Raw genomic sequence first — 20,336 nt, forward strand, 5'->3', positions numbered from 1 at the left:
TATGATTTTGTTGATTTAATCATTTGTTATTTTAACTTGATTTTATTTTGAGGTTTCATTTAATAAATGTTTTCAAATAATTAATAACATGAAAGATTTTTTGGAAAGATATGGTATAAACATTTAGGAAACAAAATTTTCAAAAATGCTAAGAACTGAATATTTCTAACCCGTAATATGATTTTATTTATTTAAACCAAAGTTAAAATTATTTTACACTGATTTTTTAATTTAAATAAAATATTTTGTTTCACAGTGTTGATCTGCTAGACACCTAAGGGATTTAGATTATATGACTTATTTTTGTTATTTTAAATATGAATAAAATTTTGAAGACTCTAAATAATTCTAACATGTAATATGATTTTATTTATTTAACCCGTTATGACGTATTTTACACTGATTGTATTTTTTTAAAAAAATAAATAATAATTTGTATCTTCAATCCTATTTGTATTGAAAAATTCATTTTGTGTGTTTTGAAAAACAATTCTATAATTTTATTAAATTAAATTAATATGATTTAGTTTTATATTCAATGAAGAGAAACTATTTTTTAAGAAGTTGAGATAATTCATACATGTATTATTTTGTTGATTTAATTATTTGTTGTTTCAATTTCATTTTATTCTAGTGGTCTTATTTAATAAATGCTTGCAAATAATTAATAACATGAATGATTTTTTGAAAAGATATGGCGCAAATATTTAGGAAATCATTGAAAAAAAGAAAGGAAATAAGATGTTTTGTAATTTTCTTTTAAGGGCGGGTATATTTTTGTCTGAAAAACTATTTGACATAATAAAAATTGTGATTCTTAATAAATTATATATTGTAACTTTTTATGAAATTTATCTTAAATTTATTTATACGACTTATTGTTTTTTAAAAAAAAACATGACTAAATTTTTGAAGACTCTAAATAATTTTAACCCGTAATATAATTTTATTTGTTTAACAAATACATCAAACTTTGAGAAATAACAAATTTCATAAAATTCTCTATATCAAATTAAGATTTATTTCAACTTACAAATTAAATTACAAAAATGTATAGAAAACTGACTATATATATAATCTACATAAAAATACATATATAAATTATATATGCCTCCCACCACCTGCTCCGGTTTCACCTTCGAATCTGCCTTTGGAATTTTCCACAAACACTTTCGCCGGCTACGGAGTCCGGAATGTTCTCCTCCACCATTATGCTTCTTCGGTCTCCTCCGTTGTTTCTTCACCAAAGCACCACCAATCTTCTTTAATACACCAACGAAGAACATCATAATCTTTTGCCTTCTTATATCCCAAAAAAAAAAAAAAACAAAATCATAGTCAAAAACAAAACAAAAACAAAATCATAGTCAAAAACAACACAAAAACAAAAACAAATCATAGTCAAGAACATCATATTATTCTGTTATCTAATGTTTTGTCTTCGACCTGTTTCCAAGTGTTTTTATTAAAATCAGTTGAACTGGACATAAAAATCAAGAGAAGGTGAAGTAGTGGTGGAAGATAAAAATTAAGAACATTTTATTAGAACTCACACAGTACAAAACACATATAAGAAACAGTTTTCTTCAAAGTTAAAAAAATGAAAAGGTATGCATATAATTTTAATGTATCAAAATTTTAAAATATGAGAGAGAAATCTACGTTACCGACTTGATGTTTCAGAGAGTATACTCGAGTTTCATTCTTGCTTTGGCTGAACATTGAACTGTTTTCAGTGCTATCCTAAATCCGTAACCTCACCAACAACACCTGCAATAACGATTTAAAATTTTGAGTGATTTAAACTATTGCAAATATATTATGAAATTGATGTAATAATTAACAATGAGGAACATGATTAACAAAAACTGTAAAAGATCATAAAGGCTAAACAAATCGAAATACAACAACAACAACAAAAAACTAAATGTATGTATTAAGCACTCATACTCTCATTTAATAAGAGGTGATTTTCATAATAGAATATTTTTGCTTGGGATAGGGAGGTGAAAAAACTTACGGTCACTATTGATGTATATATAGAAATTAGGCAAGTCGGTTTCAAAGTTCTTAAATGAAAAATATATTCCATAGAATATACCCAATTGAGCATGAGATTTTATTGGTGTGACAAAATCCAATTAAATGACCCGATATATTGTTAGAAACATATAGTTAGTAATATCTCCTATACACACGATTGTTTTGCATTTAAAGAGGAGTAGTCTAGATATTTTAAAAAACGAAGAGTATATAGTAAGGAATATATTTTAGGAGGTTCCGAATATTAAGTGTTTTACAGATCGTTTATAGTTGCCAAAATCTGTTGGGATTGGTATTTGGAAATCTTAGTTAAATCACAAGATCTCATTTCTATATACTATATATCTTTCACATTTATTGTATCAAATATTCATGGATTTGTTTTGATCTCACCCCGAAAATATGTGAATTTAAACAGAATATATAGTTAATAATAAATATAATTAATACATTTATTGTATCAATTCAAGAGAATATACTCTTTTTAGAAATATCTATTGATAGCATTAGGAAAATATAGATTTATGTTTCCGTTTGTACCAGTTCAATAGAATATACTCAATACCAACTAATATGTCAATTTTGATTTTGAATTTCTGTTTTTATAAAACATTCCATCGAAATCTAGATGAGTTATTAAAGATATTGAAAGTCCATTCGGTGTGTAAATAGAGAAACAATATTTTTCTTGGGCCTGCGATTTTTTTTGTTATTAAATGAAAAGCCATGTTTTGTAATTAACTTAAAAATGTTAATGAAAAGCCCTGTTTTGTAAATTATTTTGAGAATGTTTTCTAATTTCTTTGAAATTTTAGGGCGGTGTGTAAATAGAGAAACAATGTTTTCTTGGATCTGGTTTGGTTTATGAATCTAACCCTAACGCTAATAATAGGTTTGTATTACTATTGGACTAATTTCAATTGAGTTATGGTTCATAAAATTATTTTCGACTGTAATAGTGCATTAGCGTAGGGTTGGATGGTTTGTATATAGGGTTTAGGGTTAGAATAGAGTTTAGGGTATAGGGTTAGAATTTAAATGAGTTAGTTTAAAAATCGAAAATAGGTTAGGTAGACATTTGAAGCCCATTGAAACAAATTCGGTAGCCCATTTCGTTTTAATAAAAAAATTAATGAAATGTGCAGTTTTATAAATAATTAGAACTGTTTTGCATTTACTAAAAAATTTCAGGAGCAAGTTTCAAAAGTGTCAGTTACTTTAATAGTATAGATAAACTCAATTTTACTTACCGATTATGAAAGAGAACAAAGTTGCACTTCTAGATCAACTAATTTGGGCATTAAGTACAAATCTATTTTTTTTATCAATAGAAATATATGTAATCCAATCATACTTACTACTTACTACTTACTAGTTATTCTTGTCGGTTCTCCTTTCCAGTATTTTAGTAGGATAGTTCATAGAAAACTTAAACTTGATGTGGTAAAATATGTAATTGTTCCAATACGAAAGTCAAGGCCCATTAGCTCAGTTGGTTAGAGCGTCGTGCTAATAACGCGAAGGTCGCAGGTTCGAAACCTGCATGGGCCATATTTAACACGTTTTCTCCTTTTTCATTTTTCTGTAAAGGTGTTGTGAAGCCCTCGTTGAAACCTGTGGGCCAGTAGTTGGGCCCAATCGGTAGAAAGAATATATTATGACACCAGCAGTTAATTACCTTCGTGTCGTCGGAAATGTATTATGACAGGTTGTTTCAAAATGCTCCCTGTGGTGTTCGTTGGTTACTGAAAAATAAAGATTTAGAAAATTTTATTGCTTTTTAATAATATAAAAGGTTGACATGAAAAATAATTATAATGACAGGTTGTTAATTGGTGAAACTCTAAAACGTCGTGTAGTCTAGATTTCCGTAGACCCAGTGACGGAGCCAAAATTTTTTTATATCGGGGTCATCAATATATTATTAAAAAACTATACAATATACTAAATATAAAAAATGTACCATTAGATTTTAACACTTGCTACTATATATATTTGAAAATCTTATAAAATATTTTTTGATTAATGAAACAAAATTTAAAACATTTATACTCAAATATTTTAATTTACTTTAAAAAAAATTACACATAGATATTTTTGTAGCAATTTTGTTATATGTTATTTTCACATTCAATGTTTATTTAGTATGTTTATTTTAGTTTAAATGTTTTTACTTAACAAACTAAAGATAACATCAATTAAAAATTCTTTTAATATATTTTTGACGAGAAATTCTTTTAACATATTTGAAAAACATTTTTGAAAACTATATATCCTAAACAACAAGGCCGGCTTAGAGCATGGGGCAAGGGGACGTAGGTCCCGGGACCCAAACGTTTTTTTCTAAAATAGTGTTAAAATGGGGTCCAGATTTTTTTAAAAATTATGTATCAGGACCCAAAAATTTTAAGTTATCTATAGATATATGTAAAAATAATATCAAAAAATATTTTGCCCAAAGGCCCATAGATTCCTTTTCCAATAATATCAAAAAATATAGCCAGCCCTGCTAAACAATAGAAAAGAAAGATAAATGGGAATTCGGCCAAAAAAACATTGAACATGGTAAGAATGGCCAAAAGAAACGACTCGAGGCTGTCCAAAAAAAACCTGAATTTTTGTTGACTTTTATCAGTTTATTAAGAAATTTTGATTGACCGACCAGACTAAGACACTGTTAACTAACAGTTAAGACGGTGGTTAATCAACGTTAAATACAATCGGTAAGTAAAACGACGTAGTTTTGAGATGGAATGAAACGACGTTGTTTTACCTATTTTTATTATCAAAAATATGTTGTTAACGTGGGTCGAACCTGAGAACTCATGGCCAAATGACAAAGTTTCTTACCACTAGACTATTGTCACTTTTAAGTATATCCATAACATGTTTTCTTTTATTGAATATCAAATAAATCTCGAAAAATCTAAATTCTTTTTTAAAAAATTCCAAAAAATCTTAAAAATTCAAGAAAATTCTGAAAATTAAAATTATAAATATTTTTTAAAAAATCAAAACATTATTTTTTTAATAAAAATTAATGTATCTAAAATCATTTGATTTTTTTATCTTAAATACATTAATCATACTTTTTTTTATAAATTAATATATTTGAGATAAAATAGAAAAATGATATTTATCACACTACAAATGTTTTTCATTTAATTATTATCATATTTTAGAAAAAAATTGTGATAATATCGTTTGTTTATTGTATCTTAATTATCATTTGTCTATTTTATCTTAAATACATTATTCATACTAAAATCTATAGTGTGATAATATCATTTTTATTTTATATTACATACGTTAATTTATTTAAAAATGTGTTTCAAGTTTTTAATCATTAAATTTAATTAGTTGCATTTTTGAATTATTTTAGATTTTTTTGAAATTTTTAATGTATTGATTTTTTTTTAAAAACTTATTTGTAATTTCAATTTTAGTTTTACTTTTCAGAATTTTCTTGAGTTTTTAATTTTTTGGAATTTTTTAAAAAGAATTTAGATTTTTGAGATTTGTTTGACACTCAATAAAAGAAAACATGTTATGGATATTCTTAAAATTGACAGTAGTCTAGTGGCAAGAAATCTCGTCATTTGGCCATGAGTTCTCAGGTTCGATCCATGCGAACAACATATTTTTGATGATAAAAATACGTAAAACGACGTCGTTTCATTCATCTCAAAACGACATTGTTTTACTTAACGATCTTTGCAAACGTGGTTTAATCATTCTGTAACGGTGTGTTTAATTTGGCGAATCAGCGATAACTTATTGATTAAAGTTTAAAGTCAAATATAGTTCGGTGTTTTTTTGGCCAGCCAATATGTTCGTATTTATTATGGCAATTCGTACAAAGTTCATGATTTTTTTGGCCGAATTCTCAAAGATAAATACACATAACTTTAGTAATCCGATATATAAACATTTAGCAAGAAAACCAGTTTTAGTAGATATTTTAACTTTTTAACATGTACACGATTTTTAACTTTAGCTAAGCCCATATAAAATGGCCTGAGTTATTCGTCCGTGTAGATTTGGGTTACGTTTAAATGTAAGTAATTGTGTTTTTGAAAAAAAAAAAAACTGGAATTACGGGTGCTTAGATTTTACAGGGGTCAATGAGAAACTTTACGTGGGGTCAAGCATTACAAACTCTCATAAGTTATTGCAGATTATTAAAATTTATAGGGGTCAGCTGACCCCTCTAGCTCCCATGTGCATCCGCCCCTGCCTAGAGCCATTGTCTTTCGACTTCTCCGGTTAGCAATACTCGAAAACTTTCCGGGGAAAAAAAAGGAGCATAAAGGGGAAATAGAGAATTCGCGATTGAACCACGGAAACCCCTGATTAGTCTTCATCGGTTTGCTTTCGTGTAACTAATATATACAAAAAAAAGTCACAGCTAAAAAGCGCGGGCGAAATCAATTTTATAAGCTTCTTCTTCTTCTCGCATTCTTTGCTTCCTCTTAGAGCAATCGGATAACCCTAAACCCCACTCAACGAATCTTCATCTCTCTCCGCATTCGCATCTCCTTCCCCTCTGCACATATATAAATCCACGATGAGTATTATAATAAACATCGATTCGTTTCGTCTGAGTATTGTCGAAGAAGAAGAGGAATCAGTGGTATGGCGAGTACCAGCGGAGGAAGAGGAGGCGACGATGGGAGGCCGCCGCAGATGCAGCCTGTTCGGACTCTTTCCCGGAGGATGACTCGAGCAGGGACGATGATGATTGAGCCTAACGAAGACGAGAGTATCATCGATAGCGAGCTCGTGCCTTCTTCTCTCGCCGCGATTGCTCCCATTCTTCGTGTTGCCAACGATATCGAAGAAGATAATCCAAGGGTTGCTTACCTCTGTATGGTTTTTTCTCAACTCTGTGCGAGTGTTTTGTAGATAAGAGAGTTTGAGATTAGCATTTGTGGTTTACTCTCATCTCATATCTTTGCTGCTTGCTAGGTCGCTTCCATGCGTTTGAGAAGGCTCATAAAATGGATCCAACATCGAGTGGGCGAGGCGTTCGTCAATTTAAAACCTATCTATTGCACAAATTACAAGAGGTATTGATTGATTGGCATGATGTTGTCTTCTAGTAATATACAGTTAAAATGAAATTGGGATTCTGTTTCTTGAATTTGTTGTTTGCTGCTATTATAGGAGGAACCGACGAGTGATCCGAATGAAATTCAGACGTACTATCAGAATTTCTATGTGGATAATATAGAAAATGGAGAAGGGAAAAAGACACCGTGAGTATTACATGACAAAAGTGATGTTTCCTAACTCTTTTTTTTTGTGTCTATCTAACTTTGTTTATTATAGGGAGGAGATGGCCAAGCTTTACCAGATGGCGACTGTCTTGTACGAAGTTCTAAAGACTGTGATTCATCCAGCAAGAATAGACGAAAAGGTCGATTGGTGTTCCCCTTTGTTTAATAGATTATTATTTAAGAGTGTCTTTGTGGGCACTTTGACATTTTTTTTCTTTCTGGAATGTAGACCCACATGTATGCTAAAGAAGTTGAAAGAAAGAAGGATTACTATGAGCCCTACAACATTCTTCCACTCGATGTTGGAGGAGCAAAAGCCGTAATAATGGAACTCCCTGAGGTTGTGTGTGAAAAGTTTTCTTACTTATGTAAGCTTTTCACCAACTATTAGTCGTTCTGAGTTCTTACCGATGGTTTTCCATTGGAATTTAGATTAAGGCGGCCATTCGTGCTGTCTGTAACGTGCAAAATCTTCCTCAGCCAAGAGTTCATTCAGCCTCCACTGACCCAGACGAAGTGAATAGGAAAAAGGCCAGAACTTCCATTGACATTCTCGAGTGGCTTGCTTTGGTTTTTGGTTTTCAGGTATAAGTTTCTTTCTCGCCATTTTTGGTCTGTTTAAGATTGTATTATGAAAAGTGTATTGATTAAGTTTCCTATTTTTCATGGTTTAAGAGAGGAAATGTAGCTAACCAGAGGGAGCATCTCATACTGCTACTTGCCAATGTTGATGTAAGAAAAAGGAATCTCGAGAATTATGAAGAGGTCAGTACACTGTGCGTCATCACAAAGCTTCCGTTTTCTTTTTCTCTGGATGATATTACACACAAATTACTAACTACAAATAAAATTTAGGTGAAGCCTAGCACCGTCAATAAGTTGATGGAAAAATATTTCAAGAATTACAAGTCATGGTGCAAGTATTTGCGGATGGAATCATATCTCAGGTATCATAACGATCTTCTCTCTTAGATAAGTCAAGTTCTTAACGCTCTTGGGACTTCGAAAAGCTTTCCTTCACATCCCTTCTACCCTAAAGTTTCTATTGGTGGATGGTTGGCAGGTTTCCTGCAGGTTGCGATGAACAGCAGTTGAGCCTTTTGTATATTGGCCTTTATCTTCTCATATGGGGTGAAGCATCGAATGTCCGTTTCATGCCTGAATGCCTCTGCTACATATTCCACAATGTAGGTTATTTTAGTTAGACAATCCTCTTGTCTCTGTTTCTGTGACTAGCAAATAGCAACACACTCAGCTTTAAAATGTGTCTCTAGTTATCTAACATTTTTCTGTGATTTGCTTGGTAATGTACTGATACACAAAAATTGAGGAGTCTTGTGATGATGATTGCATGTGTAAAGTCTACCTGAGATTTTCTAAAGAAAAATTCCTTTGATTTGTTCGCATGCTATTATATTGTAAGATTGTATGTAACCATGTTTAAAAAGATAACTTTCTTGTGAAGATGGCCAACGACGTCCATGGAATTCTGTTTGGCAATGTGTACCCTGTAACTGGGGACACATATGAGGCAGGTGCACCTGACGATGAGGCATTCTTAAGGAATGTTATAACACCAATTTACCAGGTCCTACGCAAGGTATGTAACTTTCTGTTCTAGCTTTCGTTTTTTTCCTCACGTATTAGTTCACTAAGAAGACCAGGTCTTTTTATCGCAAATAGGAAGTCAAGAGAAACAAAATGGGAAAGGCTAGCCATTCAAAATGGAGAAACTATGATGATCTGAATGAGTACTTTTGGTGAGTAAACTCAAGCTTGATCTGGTTTTATATGTTTTAGTCATGTGTTGTTATCTGAGCAAATTCATTTTTACCGTTTCATAGGGATAAGAGGTGTTTTAGGCTGGGTTGGCCGATGAAATCTGAGGCAGACTTTTTTATCCACTCTGATGAGATCTCACAACGTCCGAATGAGGTTTTAGTTTTTCTTAGTACTATTTTTGATCTTTATCTTTAATCTTGACGTTTTCTTAGGGCTAGTTTTTAATAATTTCAGAGGCACGACCAAGTTTCTCCTGGAAAAAGGAAACCCAAAACTAATTTTGTTGAAGCTCGAACGTTTTGGAACCTCTATCGAACTTTTGACCGAATGTGGATGTTCCTTGTGTTGTCTCTGCAGGTAGAATCTTATATAAAATTCTCACTCTGCTTCTGCTCTGTTTGATAATGTATGTAGTAATTCTATGATTTTTTAGATTATGATAATAGTTGCATGGAGCCCAACCGGATCTATTCTTAACATATTTTCTGAGGATGTATTTGAACATGTGCTGACCATTTTCATCACTTCAGCTTTCCTTAATCTTTTACAAGGTAACATCTAATGACGTTTCAGTATCACTTACCCCTATGCTTAATATTAATACCACATTGTCGTTGTTTGATGAAATGCAGCGACATTGGACGTAATTCTTAGTTTTGATGCTTGGAAAAGCCTAAAGTTTACCCAAATTCTGCGGTACATCACAAAATTTTTAATGGCAGCCATGTGGGCCATCATATTGCCAATTACGTACTCGAAGTCCGTGCAGAATCCAACTGGACTAATAAAGTTCTTCAGTAGTTGGATTGGGGATTGGCTTCACCAGTCGTCGTACAATTATGCTATTGCATTATATGTCTTACCAAATATTCTGGCCGCTGTGTTTTTCGTACTCCCACCTCTGCGTAGAATCATGGAGCGATCAAATATGCGAATTGTCACGTTTATCATGTGGTGGGCTCAGCCAAAATTGTATGTTGGCAGAGGAATGCATGAAGAAATGTTTGCTCTTTTCAAGTAAGATGATGTTATTCATTGTAGTTATGGTCCCCATTTTTCTTTACAATTCTCTTTCTCATGCATCCTGAAAAAAACTTCAGCAAGTCATTGTTCTCTGGATACATTACTAATATAGTTTTGCAAATCGTTTCATATTGCACACGGCCGTTAACATTGATGACAAGTTAGTATATGCTTCATGATTAATTCTATTCAATTTATCTGTTTCAGGTATACATTCTTTTGGGTCATGCTGTTACTTAGCAAGCTCGCATTCAGCTACTACGTGGAGGTGAATAAGCTTTATATGCTGATACTTATAAATCATCTTTTTTTCTTTCTACTAATGAGTGTATACTCTCATGTTTACCTCTAGTAATATCGTCATTTAGTATCGTAATCGTTTACTAATTCGGGATATTGTAGTCCTATTTATCATCTAACACTTGCTATATAGGCATTTTCTGTTACCGTTATATTTTAACATGTACTTTTGTTGATGATCCGTGGACAGATATTACCACTTGTCAAGCCAACAAATTTAATATGGGATATGACTGGCGTAAGTTATCAGTGGCATGAGTTCTTTCCAAATGGTAAAGATCATTTTACTCTCATAGCGTCCTTATTTGCTGCTGTTAACTTCGTTTCATTCTAAACTATGTTGATATATTCCTGCAGCCACTCATAACATTGGTGTAATTATCTCCATATGGGGTCCGATTGTCATGGTAAGTATTTTTATTAAATAAACTGGCACGAATATCTCTTAACACCCTGAAATTTTATTGATGTTTAGGTTTATTTTATGGATACACAAATATGGTATGCCATATTCTCCACTCTGTTTGGGGGGATTTCTGGAGCTTTCAACCATCTTGGGGAGGTAACTTGTTCTTCTTCCCTTTTGTTAGTATTATGTAAACATGTTACTGATTCCCTAGGTTCTATCTCCATTTTTTTGTGTGTAGATACGTACACTTGGAATGTTGCGGTCAAGGTTTAGATTTATTCCATCTGCTTTCTGTAGTAAACTTACACCATTACCTCCAGGCCATCCAAAGAGAAAGCACTTGGTATTTAATACATATAAATTTAATTGTTAAGAAATCATATGCCAACCATTATCATATTATGGGTGACAAATGAAATATTTGAGTAATGCAGGATGAAGCAGTGGACGAAAGAGACATTGCGAGGTTCTCACAGATGTGGAATAAGTTCGTATATACTATGCGGGATGAGGATCTGATCAGCGATGAGTTTGTGGATTTTTTCTATAATATAGACTCATCACACTAACCCCCTCAGTTCCTTTAAGAAATTTACTCATGTACTTTTCCTGTTGTTTTTTTGTTGGTAGGGAAAGAAATTTGCTACTTGTACCTTCGTCTTCTAAAGATGTTACTGTTCTGCAGTGGCCTCCTTTCTTGCTTGCTAGCAAAGTAAGTTATACAGATATCTCTGGAACATCTTCGCCCTGTCCATTATCTCTTCTTGATGATATGTTCCTTTTTGGTGACAGATTCCAATAGCATTAGACATGGCCAAAGATTTCAAGGGAAAGGAGGACACTGATTTATTCAAGAAGATTAAAAATGAATACTATATGCATTATGCAGTGGTTGAAGCTTATGAATCGGTGAGGGACGTTATATATTGTCTTCTTGAAGATGAATCTGATAAAAGGTGTGATTCGCGTTTTTTCCTTTATGATTGGACCCTACTTTAGATCAGATTCATGCACTAACTATATACTACTGCTGTCTCCTAATCTATATAGGATTATAAGGGAGATTTGTTATGAAATCGATGTTAGCATTCAGCAACATCAATTTTTAAGTAAATTCCGGATGACTGGTATGCCTTTGCTCAGTGATAAGCTTGCGAAGTTCTTAGATATCCTGGTAACGTGAATATATTTTACTTTTCTCGTTCAATACCAATACTTCTTTTTGTGTGTGCTTATTGTTCGTCCTTTTCAATGAAATCTGGTCGTGCTGACAGCTACATGGTAATGAGGGAGATGAAACTTACAAGTCTCAGATAATCAATGTTCTCCAAGACATTATTGAAATCATCACACAGGATATTATGGTTGATGGTCACGAGTAAGTCTTGATCGTTCATATGTGAAAGTTTGGCTCATTTTCTATGCAACAGAGGCTCCTCTGTTTTTTTCTTTCTAGTTTTTAACAATCCTTATATGCTTAAGCCTGAAAAACTTCACTATGAAATATTCATAATATTCATATAACATGGTTTTTGTCTTCCTACTTTTAAAATCCTTATAAGAAACTTCACTATGAAATGAAATATTCATGTAACATGCTTTGCCTTCTTACCTGTAGAATCCTTAAGAGGGTTCATTTTCAGAGTGGTGATATTAATACCGGCAAGAAAGACCAAAGGTTTGAAAAGATAAATCTTCATAATCAGGACGCATCTTGGAGGGAGAAGGTAGACAATATTTTTGTCTGATGTGAACAACCAATTATGTCTACTGCTTTGGATCTCATTCTTTCATGCTCTTCTTTGTAGGTTGTAAGACTTTTTTTACTTGTGACTTTTAAAGAATCTGCTATTAATATCCCTCAAAATTTGGAAGCTCGTCGTCGTATGACATTCTTTGCAAATTCCCTGTTCATGAATATGCCAGACGCTCCTCGAGTTCGTGACATGCTATCGTTTAGGTAAATGTTTAGCTAAATACCTGAAGAAAATTACTATTGACTCGCACCTTTGAAAACCTTGGTATATCAAAGTGATAGTGGTCTTAGACAGGTTCTAAAGCAACATTTATTTTTCCACATTTGTATCTAGTGTCTTAACTCCTTATTACGAAGAAGCTGTTCTCTATTCGGAGGACGAATTGAACGAGAAAAATGAAGATGGAATATCTATTTTATTCTACCTACAGAGAATATATCCTGGTGAGTTTCTTTTGATGCTTTTAGTACGTCTCTTATAACATATTTTGAAATTTACCCAATGTAAATGTATGTTTAACAGAGGATTGGGCGAATTTTTTCGAACGTGTAACTGATCCTAAACGGAATTTTTCTGACAAAGAAAAGACAGACCAACTCCGTGAATGGGTATCGTATAGAGGCCAGACCCTTTCAAGGACAGGTATATGCTCTATCAGAATGCTGTAGGATTTTACTTATACTGTGATCGCTAATGTATTAAAAATCCTTGCTATTACTAGTTAGGGGAATGATGTACTACAGAAGTGCTCTTGAACTTCAATGTTACCAGGAATACACTGGAGAAATTGGTTTGTATTTCCTCTCCATTCTCAGTTTTGAATTATTTCGAACTTACAGATTTTACTGTTTGTCGTTTCTTCCTGAGTACTACTGCGTTTGATTGTCAAAAGAATTTTTTTCATCTTACAGCTACCGATGATGGCTACCTTTCCTCAGCATCAAATGAAAATTTTATGAACCGGGCACGAGCTCTTGCAGATTTAAAATTCACATATGTCGTGTCATGCCAGATCTATGGGAACCAGAAAAAGTCGAGTAAACTAAGTGATCGAAATCGCTACAATAACATTTTACAGCTCATGCTCAAGTAAGAAATTTGCCACTGTTTGAAATCAAAACCTTCATGCTCATCTTTTTTTCTCGCTTAGTTTTAATTTTATAAATAATTGTTAGGTATCCATCCTTGCGTGTTGCCTATATAGATGAAAGGGAGGAGATAATTAATGATAAATCACAGAAAGTATTCTACTCCGTGCTGCTCAAAGGAGGTAACAAATTAGATGAGGTAAAATAAGGCAAAATTTGTATTCATATTTCTTACATAAATAGGTCTTATTACAACATATGATAGTAATGTTCTTTGATTTTCAGGAAATATATCGTATCAAACTTCCCGGCAAACCTACTGACATTGGTGAAGGAAAGCCGGAGAATCAGAATCATGCCATCATTTTCACTCGTGGTGAAGCACTTCAGACCATAGACATGAACCAGGTAACTTCCGTCTCTCTATCCCTCAACCAGTTTGTTTGTTGATTCCAACTATGTTTCCTTTTTTTCCCCCATTTCAGGACAACTACTTTGAAGAGTCTTTCAAAATGAGAAACGTGCTACAAGAATTTGATGAAGGTCGTCGTGGCAAGAGAAATCCCACAATTTTGGGTCTTCGTGAACACATATTTACTGGAAGGTTTGAGATTCTTTTATACGGTCGTTCTTTATGTTAATGAATATGTCTCCACCTTTCTTTTGGCACTAGAGCATCTTTTTTTTTCTTTCTTAAATCTGATTTCTCTCTGACTCCACAGTGTTTCATCACTTGCTTGGTTCATGTCGAATCAAGAAACAAGTTTCGTTACCATTGGCCAACGTGTTCTGGCAAATCCTCTGAGGTATTCTCATAATCTTGTGACTAAGGGGAATTTTACTTCAAAAGTAGCAGCAGACTCTGCATCATTGAATCTTTGTATAACTACTTACTCACGTTTATTTTCACAGAGTGCGTTTCCATTATGGTCATCCTGATATATTTGATAGAATCTTCCACATCACAAGGGGAGGCATTAGCAAGGCTTCAAAGATAATAAACTTAAGCGAAGATATCTTTGCAGGTAGAGAAAGAGTTTATGACAACAAACGTTAAACTTGCTTATTTTATTTGGTGATGGCTAATCATAATGATAACATGCAGGGTACAATTCAACACTTCGTGGGGGTTACATCACACATCACGAGTACATCCAAGCAGGGAAAGGGCGTGACGTAGGGATGAATCAGATTTCTTTTTTTGAAGCCAAAGTTGCGAATGGTAACGGAGAACAAACACTAAGTCGTGACGTTTACCGACTTGGACGCCGGTTTGATTTTTACAGGATGCTCTCCTTCTACTTCACCACTGTTGGTTTCTATTTCAGTAGCATGGTATATGCCTAACTGAACAGTTACTTCCTCTCTTGTAGCTGCTCTGCCCCCTATACTAGGAGTAAAAAAAAACTGTATTTTTTTCTATGTTTCAGATAACGGTGGTCACAGTATATGTGTTTCTTTATGGGCGTCTTTATCTGGTATTGAGCGGATTGGAAAAGGAGATTCTGGAAAGTGCAACTGTGCATCAGTCCAAAGCCCTTGAGCAGGCATTAGCAGCCCAAACTGTTTTCCAGTTAGGTTTTCTGATGGTTCTACCAATGGTTATGGAGATTGGCCTAGAGAAAGGGTTCCGCACGGCCTTGGGTGATTTCATCATTATGCAGCTTCAGCTCGCCTCTGTGTTCTTCACGTTCCAGCTGGGAACAAAAGCACACTACTTCGGGAGGACGATTTTGCATGGAGGTTCCAAGTACAGAGCAACTGGTCGTGGGTTTGTTGTTTTCCATGCCAAGTTTGCGGAAAACTATAGACTATACTCGCGAAGCCACTTCGTTAAGGGACTGGAGTTGGTCATACTACTAGTAGTCTATCAAGCTTATGGGAACTCGTACCGTAGCTCAAATCTTTATCTGTACATCACGTTTTCAATGTGGTTCCTGGTGAGTTCTTGGTTATTTGCTCCGTTTATATTCAACCCATCTGGGTTTGAGTGGCAAAAGACGGTGGACGACTGGACTGACTGGAAAAGATGGATGGGGAACCGTGGTGGCATTGGAATCGTCGTTGAAAAGAGTTGGGAATCATGGTGGGAGTCAGAGCAGGAACATCTCAAGCACACAAATTTAAGAGGAAGGGTTCTTGAGATAATTCTCGCGCTGCGTTTCCTCCTCTACCAGTATGGAATTGTCTACCATCTCAACGTCGCTCATGGCGACACAACATTCCTGGTAAAATATTCTCTCTTTTTTTTTCGCTTCCCTCTTTTAGCTTTAAGAATGCACAATAACTCTGAACCTTTCTTCTTTAAGGTTTATGGACTCTCCTGGGGTGTTTTGTTGGCAGTTCTCCTCGTCCTAAAGGTATAAGAAGGCTCCAATAAACAAATCTGCTATGAGCTTCTTTAGCCAAATCTATATTTAGAAATAGTTTACATATTATGATGATTGCTTTTTTTTTTTTTTTAATCATTTGACAGATGGTATCAATGGGTAGACGAAAGTTCGGTACGGATTTTCAGGTTATGTTTAGGATTCTCAAGGCGCTTCTCTTCCTCGGTTTCTTGTCAGTCATGACTGTATTATTTGTAGTCTGCGGCCTTACCATCTCAGATCTATTGGCTTCATTCCTAGCTTTCTTGCCTACCGGCTGGGCCATTCTTCTTGTAAGTTCCGTTCCACACAGCTTTTCTTTGATGAGAATGAAGCATGTTAATAATGTGTTTGGTATTTTATTGTGTGTTTTGAAGATCGGGCAAACGCTGCGTGGCGTGCTAAAGGGAATAGGAATATGGGACTCGATTAAAGAGCTAGGGAGAGCGTACGAGTACATAATGGGGCTTCTGATATTCACACCCATTGCAGTCTTATCTTGGTTCCCATTTGTGTCTGAATTCCAAACTAGACTGCTGTTTAACCAAGCCTTCAGTCGCGGTCTCCAGATCTCTATGATCCTCGAGGGAAAGAAAGACAAAGATACACCTTCCCTTTCCAACAAAACTCTAAAAGATACACCTTCCCTCTCCAACAAAACTCTATAAATTACTATGATAGTTTATAAGAACTTTTTTTCTTTAAAAAGTTAATATATATATTTTGATGTATTATTTTATTTTAAGATCATAAGAATATTTAATTTTCATTTATATGTATTATTTAATTTTATACATATAATTTTCATGTTGTTCTTATTCGATTATTTGGTGTACAAATAATATAGATACTTTTAAAGGTGTAAATAACAAAACTAACATCAAAATATTTTTGGTTCTCATCCATTGGTCTTATCTTGGTTTGAATTGAATCCATGCTCATATACATCTCTAATGTTGAAGTCTTATCTTGGTTTGAATTGAATCAATTGCTCATATACATCTCTTTCCGGATTTTTATTTCCATATACTCTCTTGTCTCTTCCAAACCCATTTTCCTTCTATTTGTTTTTAGCCACAAATTGAATTGAAAGCCCAACTAAACCTAAACAAGTCTATCTATTTCAGATGATGCCATTATTCTATAATTACTATTGTTGAGATGATATACTCATTTTTACATTTTATTTTTCTTACAAAAAATTCCACACTTTATTTACCTTTTTGTCTGACTACAAAATAAAAATTCTATAATTTTTTTTCAAATATTCAACTATGTAACATGGTTTTTTTCATAAACAAATCACAAAAATTGGTTTTAATTTTTAAAATGTTAAATGATTTAAAAACAAAGATTATAAGCAAGATTAAATATATTAGAAAAGGAAATAAAAATACTTCTTTACTATAAACCTACTTTGATCAAATAATTATAAATTTTTATTTAACTGGTATAACTTTAAATACTTTTAATAAACTAAAGTTTTTAAAACTGTGTCTTTTCGTTATAAAAGACAAAGTAGTGTTAAATCAATAAGTGTCTTATAAGAATATATCTTTATATCCAAAGAATGTCTGTTTTCAATTTTTTAAATGTATAAGTTGCAAAAGTTATGTCTTTTCGTTAAAAAGACAAATTATTTTTTTAGTTAAACCATTAAGTGTTTTCTACAATTATTAGTTTTAATAGTTGTATCTTTTCATTATAACATATAATTTAGTCTAAAAAGTAGTTAAACAAATGTATTTTTACAATTATTAGTTTTAATAGTTGTTATGTGTCTTTTCTGTAAAAGTGCTACTAACTACCTCAAATTTGAAAAGTCTTGACTGTTGGTATAGATTTTTGAAAAATTATAAATAGATCATGTCTATAGATTTTTCATTGTAAATCTTTCACTAATGTATTATATATTAAAGAATGATGAAGAAAACAAATTATATCTTCTTACAAAAATTAGACGATATTCAAATGAAACAAAACAAAACAAAAGATAATAGGAAATCATTTGTATTTGAATTAAAAAATAAACAAAATACTGAAGTTATTAGTCTTAATTTTCTCCTAGTAACTTAAAATAAAATCTTGACTAAAAACTTGTAACAATATAGTTTTTTGACAGATAATACGTTCAATAAACAATATTTATTAACTAAGTGGAGGTTACAAAAGAGAACTTAAATGGTAACCACCTATTTAATTTGCAACTCTTAGTAAGCTTTCTTTTAAACACATGGTTAAAAAAAACATGTATTTAAGAGGATTGAGTTTATCATAAAACTCAATCAGATTAAACACATGCTCTTTTCTTTAAAGAGCATGCTCTTCTTAGATCAATATGATCAATATGTGTTTAAAAGAAAACACATATTGCGGAACACATGCTCCTTTTTTTTAAAGAGCATGCTCCTCTTCAATCAATATGATCAATCTGAAAGGAGCATATGTTTAATCTGATTGAGTTTAGTCCTTTCAGATTAAACACATGCTCCTCTTAGATCAATATAAACTCAATCAAATTAAACACATGCTCTTCTTATATCAATATATTAACATTTATCATAAAACTCAATCTGATTATCTTCTTAGTTTCCTAATAAGAGTTGCCAATTATTTTATTATCTTCGAGTGTAGAGAATTGTAATCATTTTCTAATCGACACTGTAACATCTCAGCACTTGGTGCATTCGTGTGCTACACAATAACTCTTCATCTGTACAATACATGTACTTGCTATATTTATGTATATATCTTAGAATCACTTATTTGTAAGTTCATGAAATATTTTCCAAAATGCCTTTTTAAATTATAAAACACCAACCTTTTAAAATTAAATAAATGGAATTTGTTTTATATTACATTACGATTGTGAACAAAGTGATTTCCATATTAACCAAGACTAAAAACAACATTTTTAAATTTCATTTATTTCTTTCTTGTGTGATTGTTTTTATTTTACCACCACTTAAATGATGAAACAAATTGTAACCACATTTGATATCTGATTTGATACAAGATGAGAATAACGGTCTAGTCACAATACAATAATTTTTTTTACTAAAACTTCATTACAACACCATTTGTCAACTTATTTTATTTTGTATATTAAGATGACTCAAAAGATAAAGGGTTTGATATCTTTAGTTATGGCAAATAAGATTATATTTTCTTATTGTCTAAGCATTAACGAGCTTTTATATGATCATGGTGAAAAAATTTTTTTATAAATTAAAAAATTTACAACACTTTTCCTACAATATTATTATTAAAGTCATTTACACTGAAGGTTTTAGTGGAGAAAATGAATTCATTGATAAAAATGATCTTTTATTACATACTAGTACTAGGAAAAACAACCCGCGCATCCGCGCGGACTATTAAATTCTTTACTAAAAAATTAAATTATTTATTTTAATAAAATATATATACTTTATGGTTATATTTATTTTTACTTTCTAAAAATTATTTATTTCTCACATTTTTAATTTCCCACATTTATTAACTATATATTTTATCATGCATGAAATATTACATACATATACAGAATTAATTTAAATTACTTTTAAGCTTACAAAACATTTTTATTTTAAAATAATGATCAACAAAAAATTTATAAAAAATATTGACAAATTAAATACTCAAAAGAAGAAATGAAAATCCGTATCGTTGTTTTAATGGTATACCAAAAACCAAAATAACAATTTATTAACAAATCCATTTACAACTATAAAAAAAAAATCAGTATTGACCTTTGTTTTACAGGAATATTATTACAACATATATCTTTACATCTATAAAAATATAATAGTTACTGAAGATTAAATAACAGACGACTGATGTTAATATACAATGTTAAAGAAATAGAGTGCCTTACAAATTGTACAGAGTTTTATACAATTTGATAGTCTTACTAAAATATAATTGGCAAATGACAATTTTAGAAGAACAACTTGTGTTGAAAGTAATGAAAGGAATGAAGTGGCTATATTAAGATATGTAACTACTTAGATGAATAGAAGCCTTCAATTTCTAATCTCAAGACTCAACCCTTTAGTAAGTTATCCATATTTAAAATAAAACAATCTAAAATACTTAACTAAATAAATTTATAGAGAATGATGATACATTAAAAGTGAGATTCCCTCATATTCTAATCCAAAAATACGAAAGAGAATTCAATTAAAATTAGGCAAAAAAACGATGGTAGTATATATATATATATATATGTTGTATAGAGTTCTCCAAAATAAACATATTTTTAATTATTAATTATTATTATTCTTATT

The 20,336-nt window shown here is 32.0% G+C and overlaps 1 protein-coding gene and 1 non-coding gene across 2 annotated transcripts; both read left to right on the forward strand.

Moving 5' to 3' along the window:
* The first annotated feature begins 3,520 nt into the window (after positions 1-3,520).
* On the forward strand, positions 3,521-3,594 carry TRNAI-AAU (transfer RNA isoleucine (anticodon AAU)). Its single transcript has one exon. It is a non-coding gene; the product is annotated as a tRNA-Ile (tRNA).
* A 2,700-nt stretch (positions 3,595-6,294) lies between these two features.
* On the forward strand, positions 6,295-16,864 carry LOC108862791 (callose synthase 7). The gene is made up of 41 exons (XM_018637030.2): positions 6,295-6,910; positions 7,012-7,112; positions 7,210-7,301; positions 7,375-7,462; positions 7,552-7,662; positions 7,755-7,907; positions 7,998-8,087; positions 8,178-8,269; positions 8,386-8,509; positions 8,788-8,922; positions 9,006-9,082; positions 9,167-9,257; positions 9,339-9,461; positions 9,538-9,655; positions 9,737-10,121; positions 10,335-10,395; positions 10,618-10,699; positions 10,785-10,834; positions 10,903-10,989; positions 11,075-11,179; positions 11,271-11,365; positions 11,467-11,548; positions 11,629-11,792; positions 11,887-12,010; positions 12,111-12,214; positions 12,455-12,563; positions 12,645-12,796; positions 12,927-13,036; positions 13,116-13,235; positions 13,315-13,383; positions 13,505-13,682; positions 13,769-13,880; positions 13,967-14,089; positions 14,167-14,285; positions 14,404-14,487; positions 14,594-14,706; positions 14,787-15,016; positions 15,112-15,909; positions 15,991-16,041; positions 16,158-16,343; positions 16,428-16,864. The coding sequence occupies exons 1-41, from the start codon at positions 6,679-6,681 to the stop codon at positions 16,716-16,718; spliced, it is 5,811 nt and encodes a 1,936-aa protein (XP_018492532.1). The 5' UTR covers positions 6,295-6,678; the 3' UTR covers positions 16,719-16,864.
* Positions 16,865-20,336: the final 3,472 nt, after the last annotated feature.

Source organism: Raphanus sativus, chromosome 5, assembly GCF_000801105.2.
Source record: "Raphanus sativus cultivar WK10039 chromosome 5, ASM80110v3, whole genome shotgun sequence".
Lineage (NCBI taxonomy): Eukaryota > Viridiplantae > Streptophyta > Magnoliopsida > Brassicales > Brassicaceae > Raphanus > Raphanus sativus.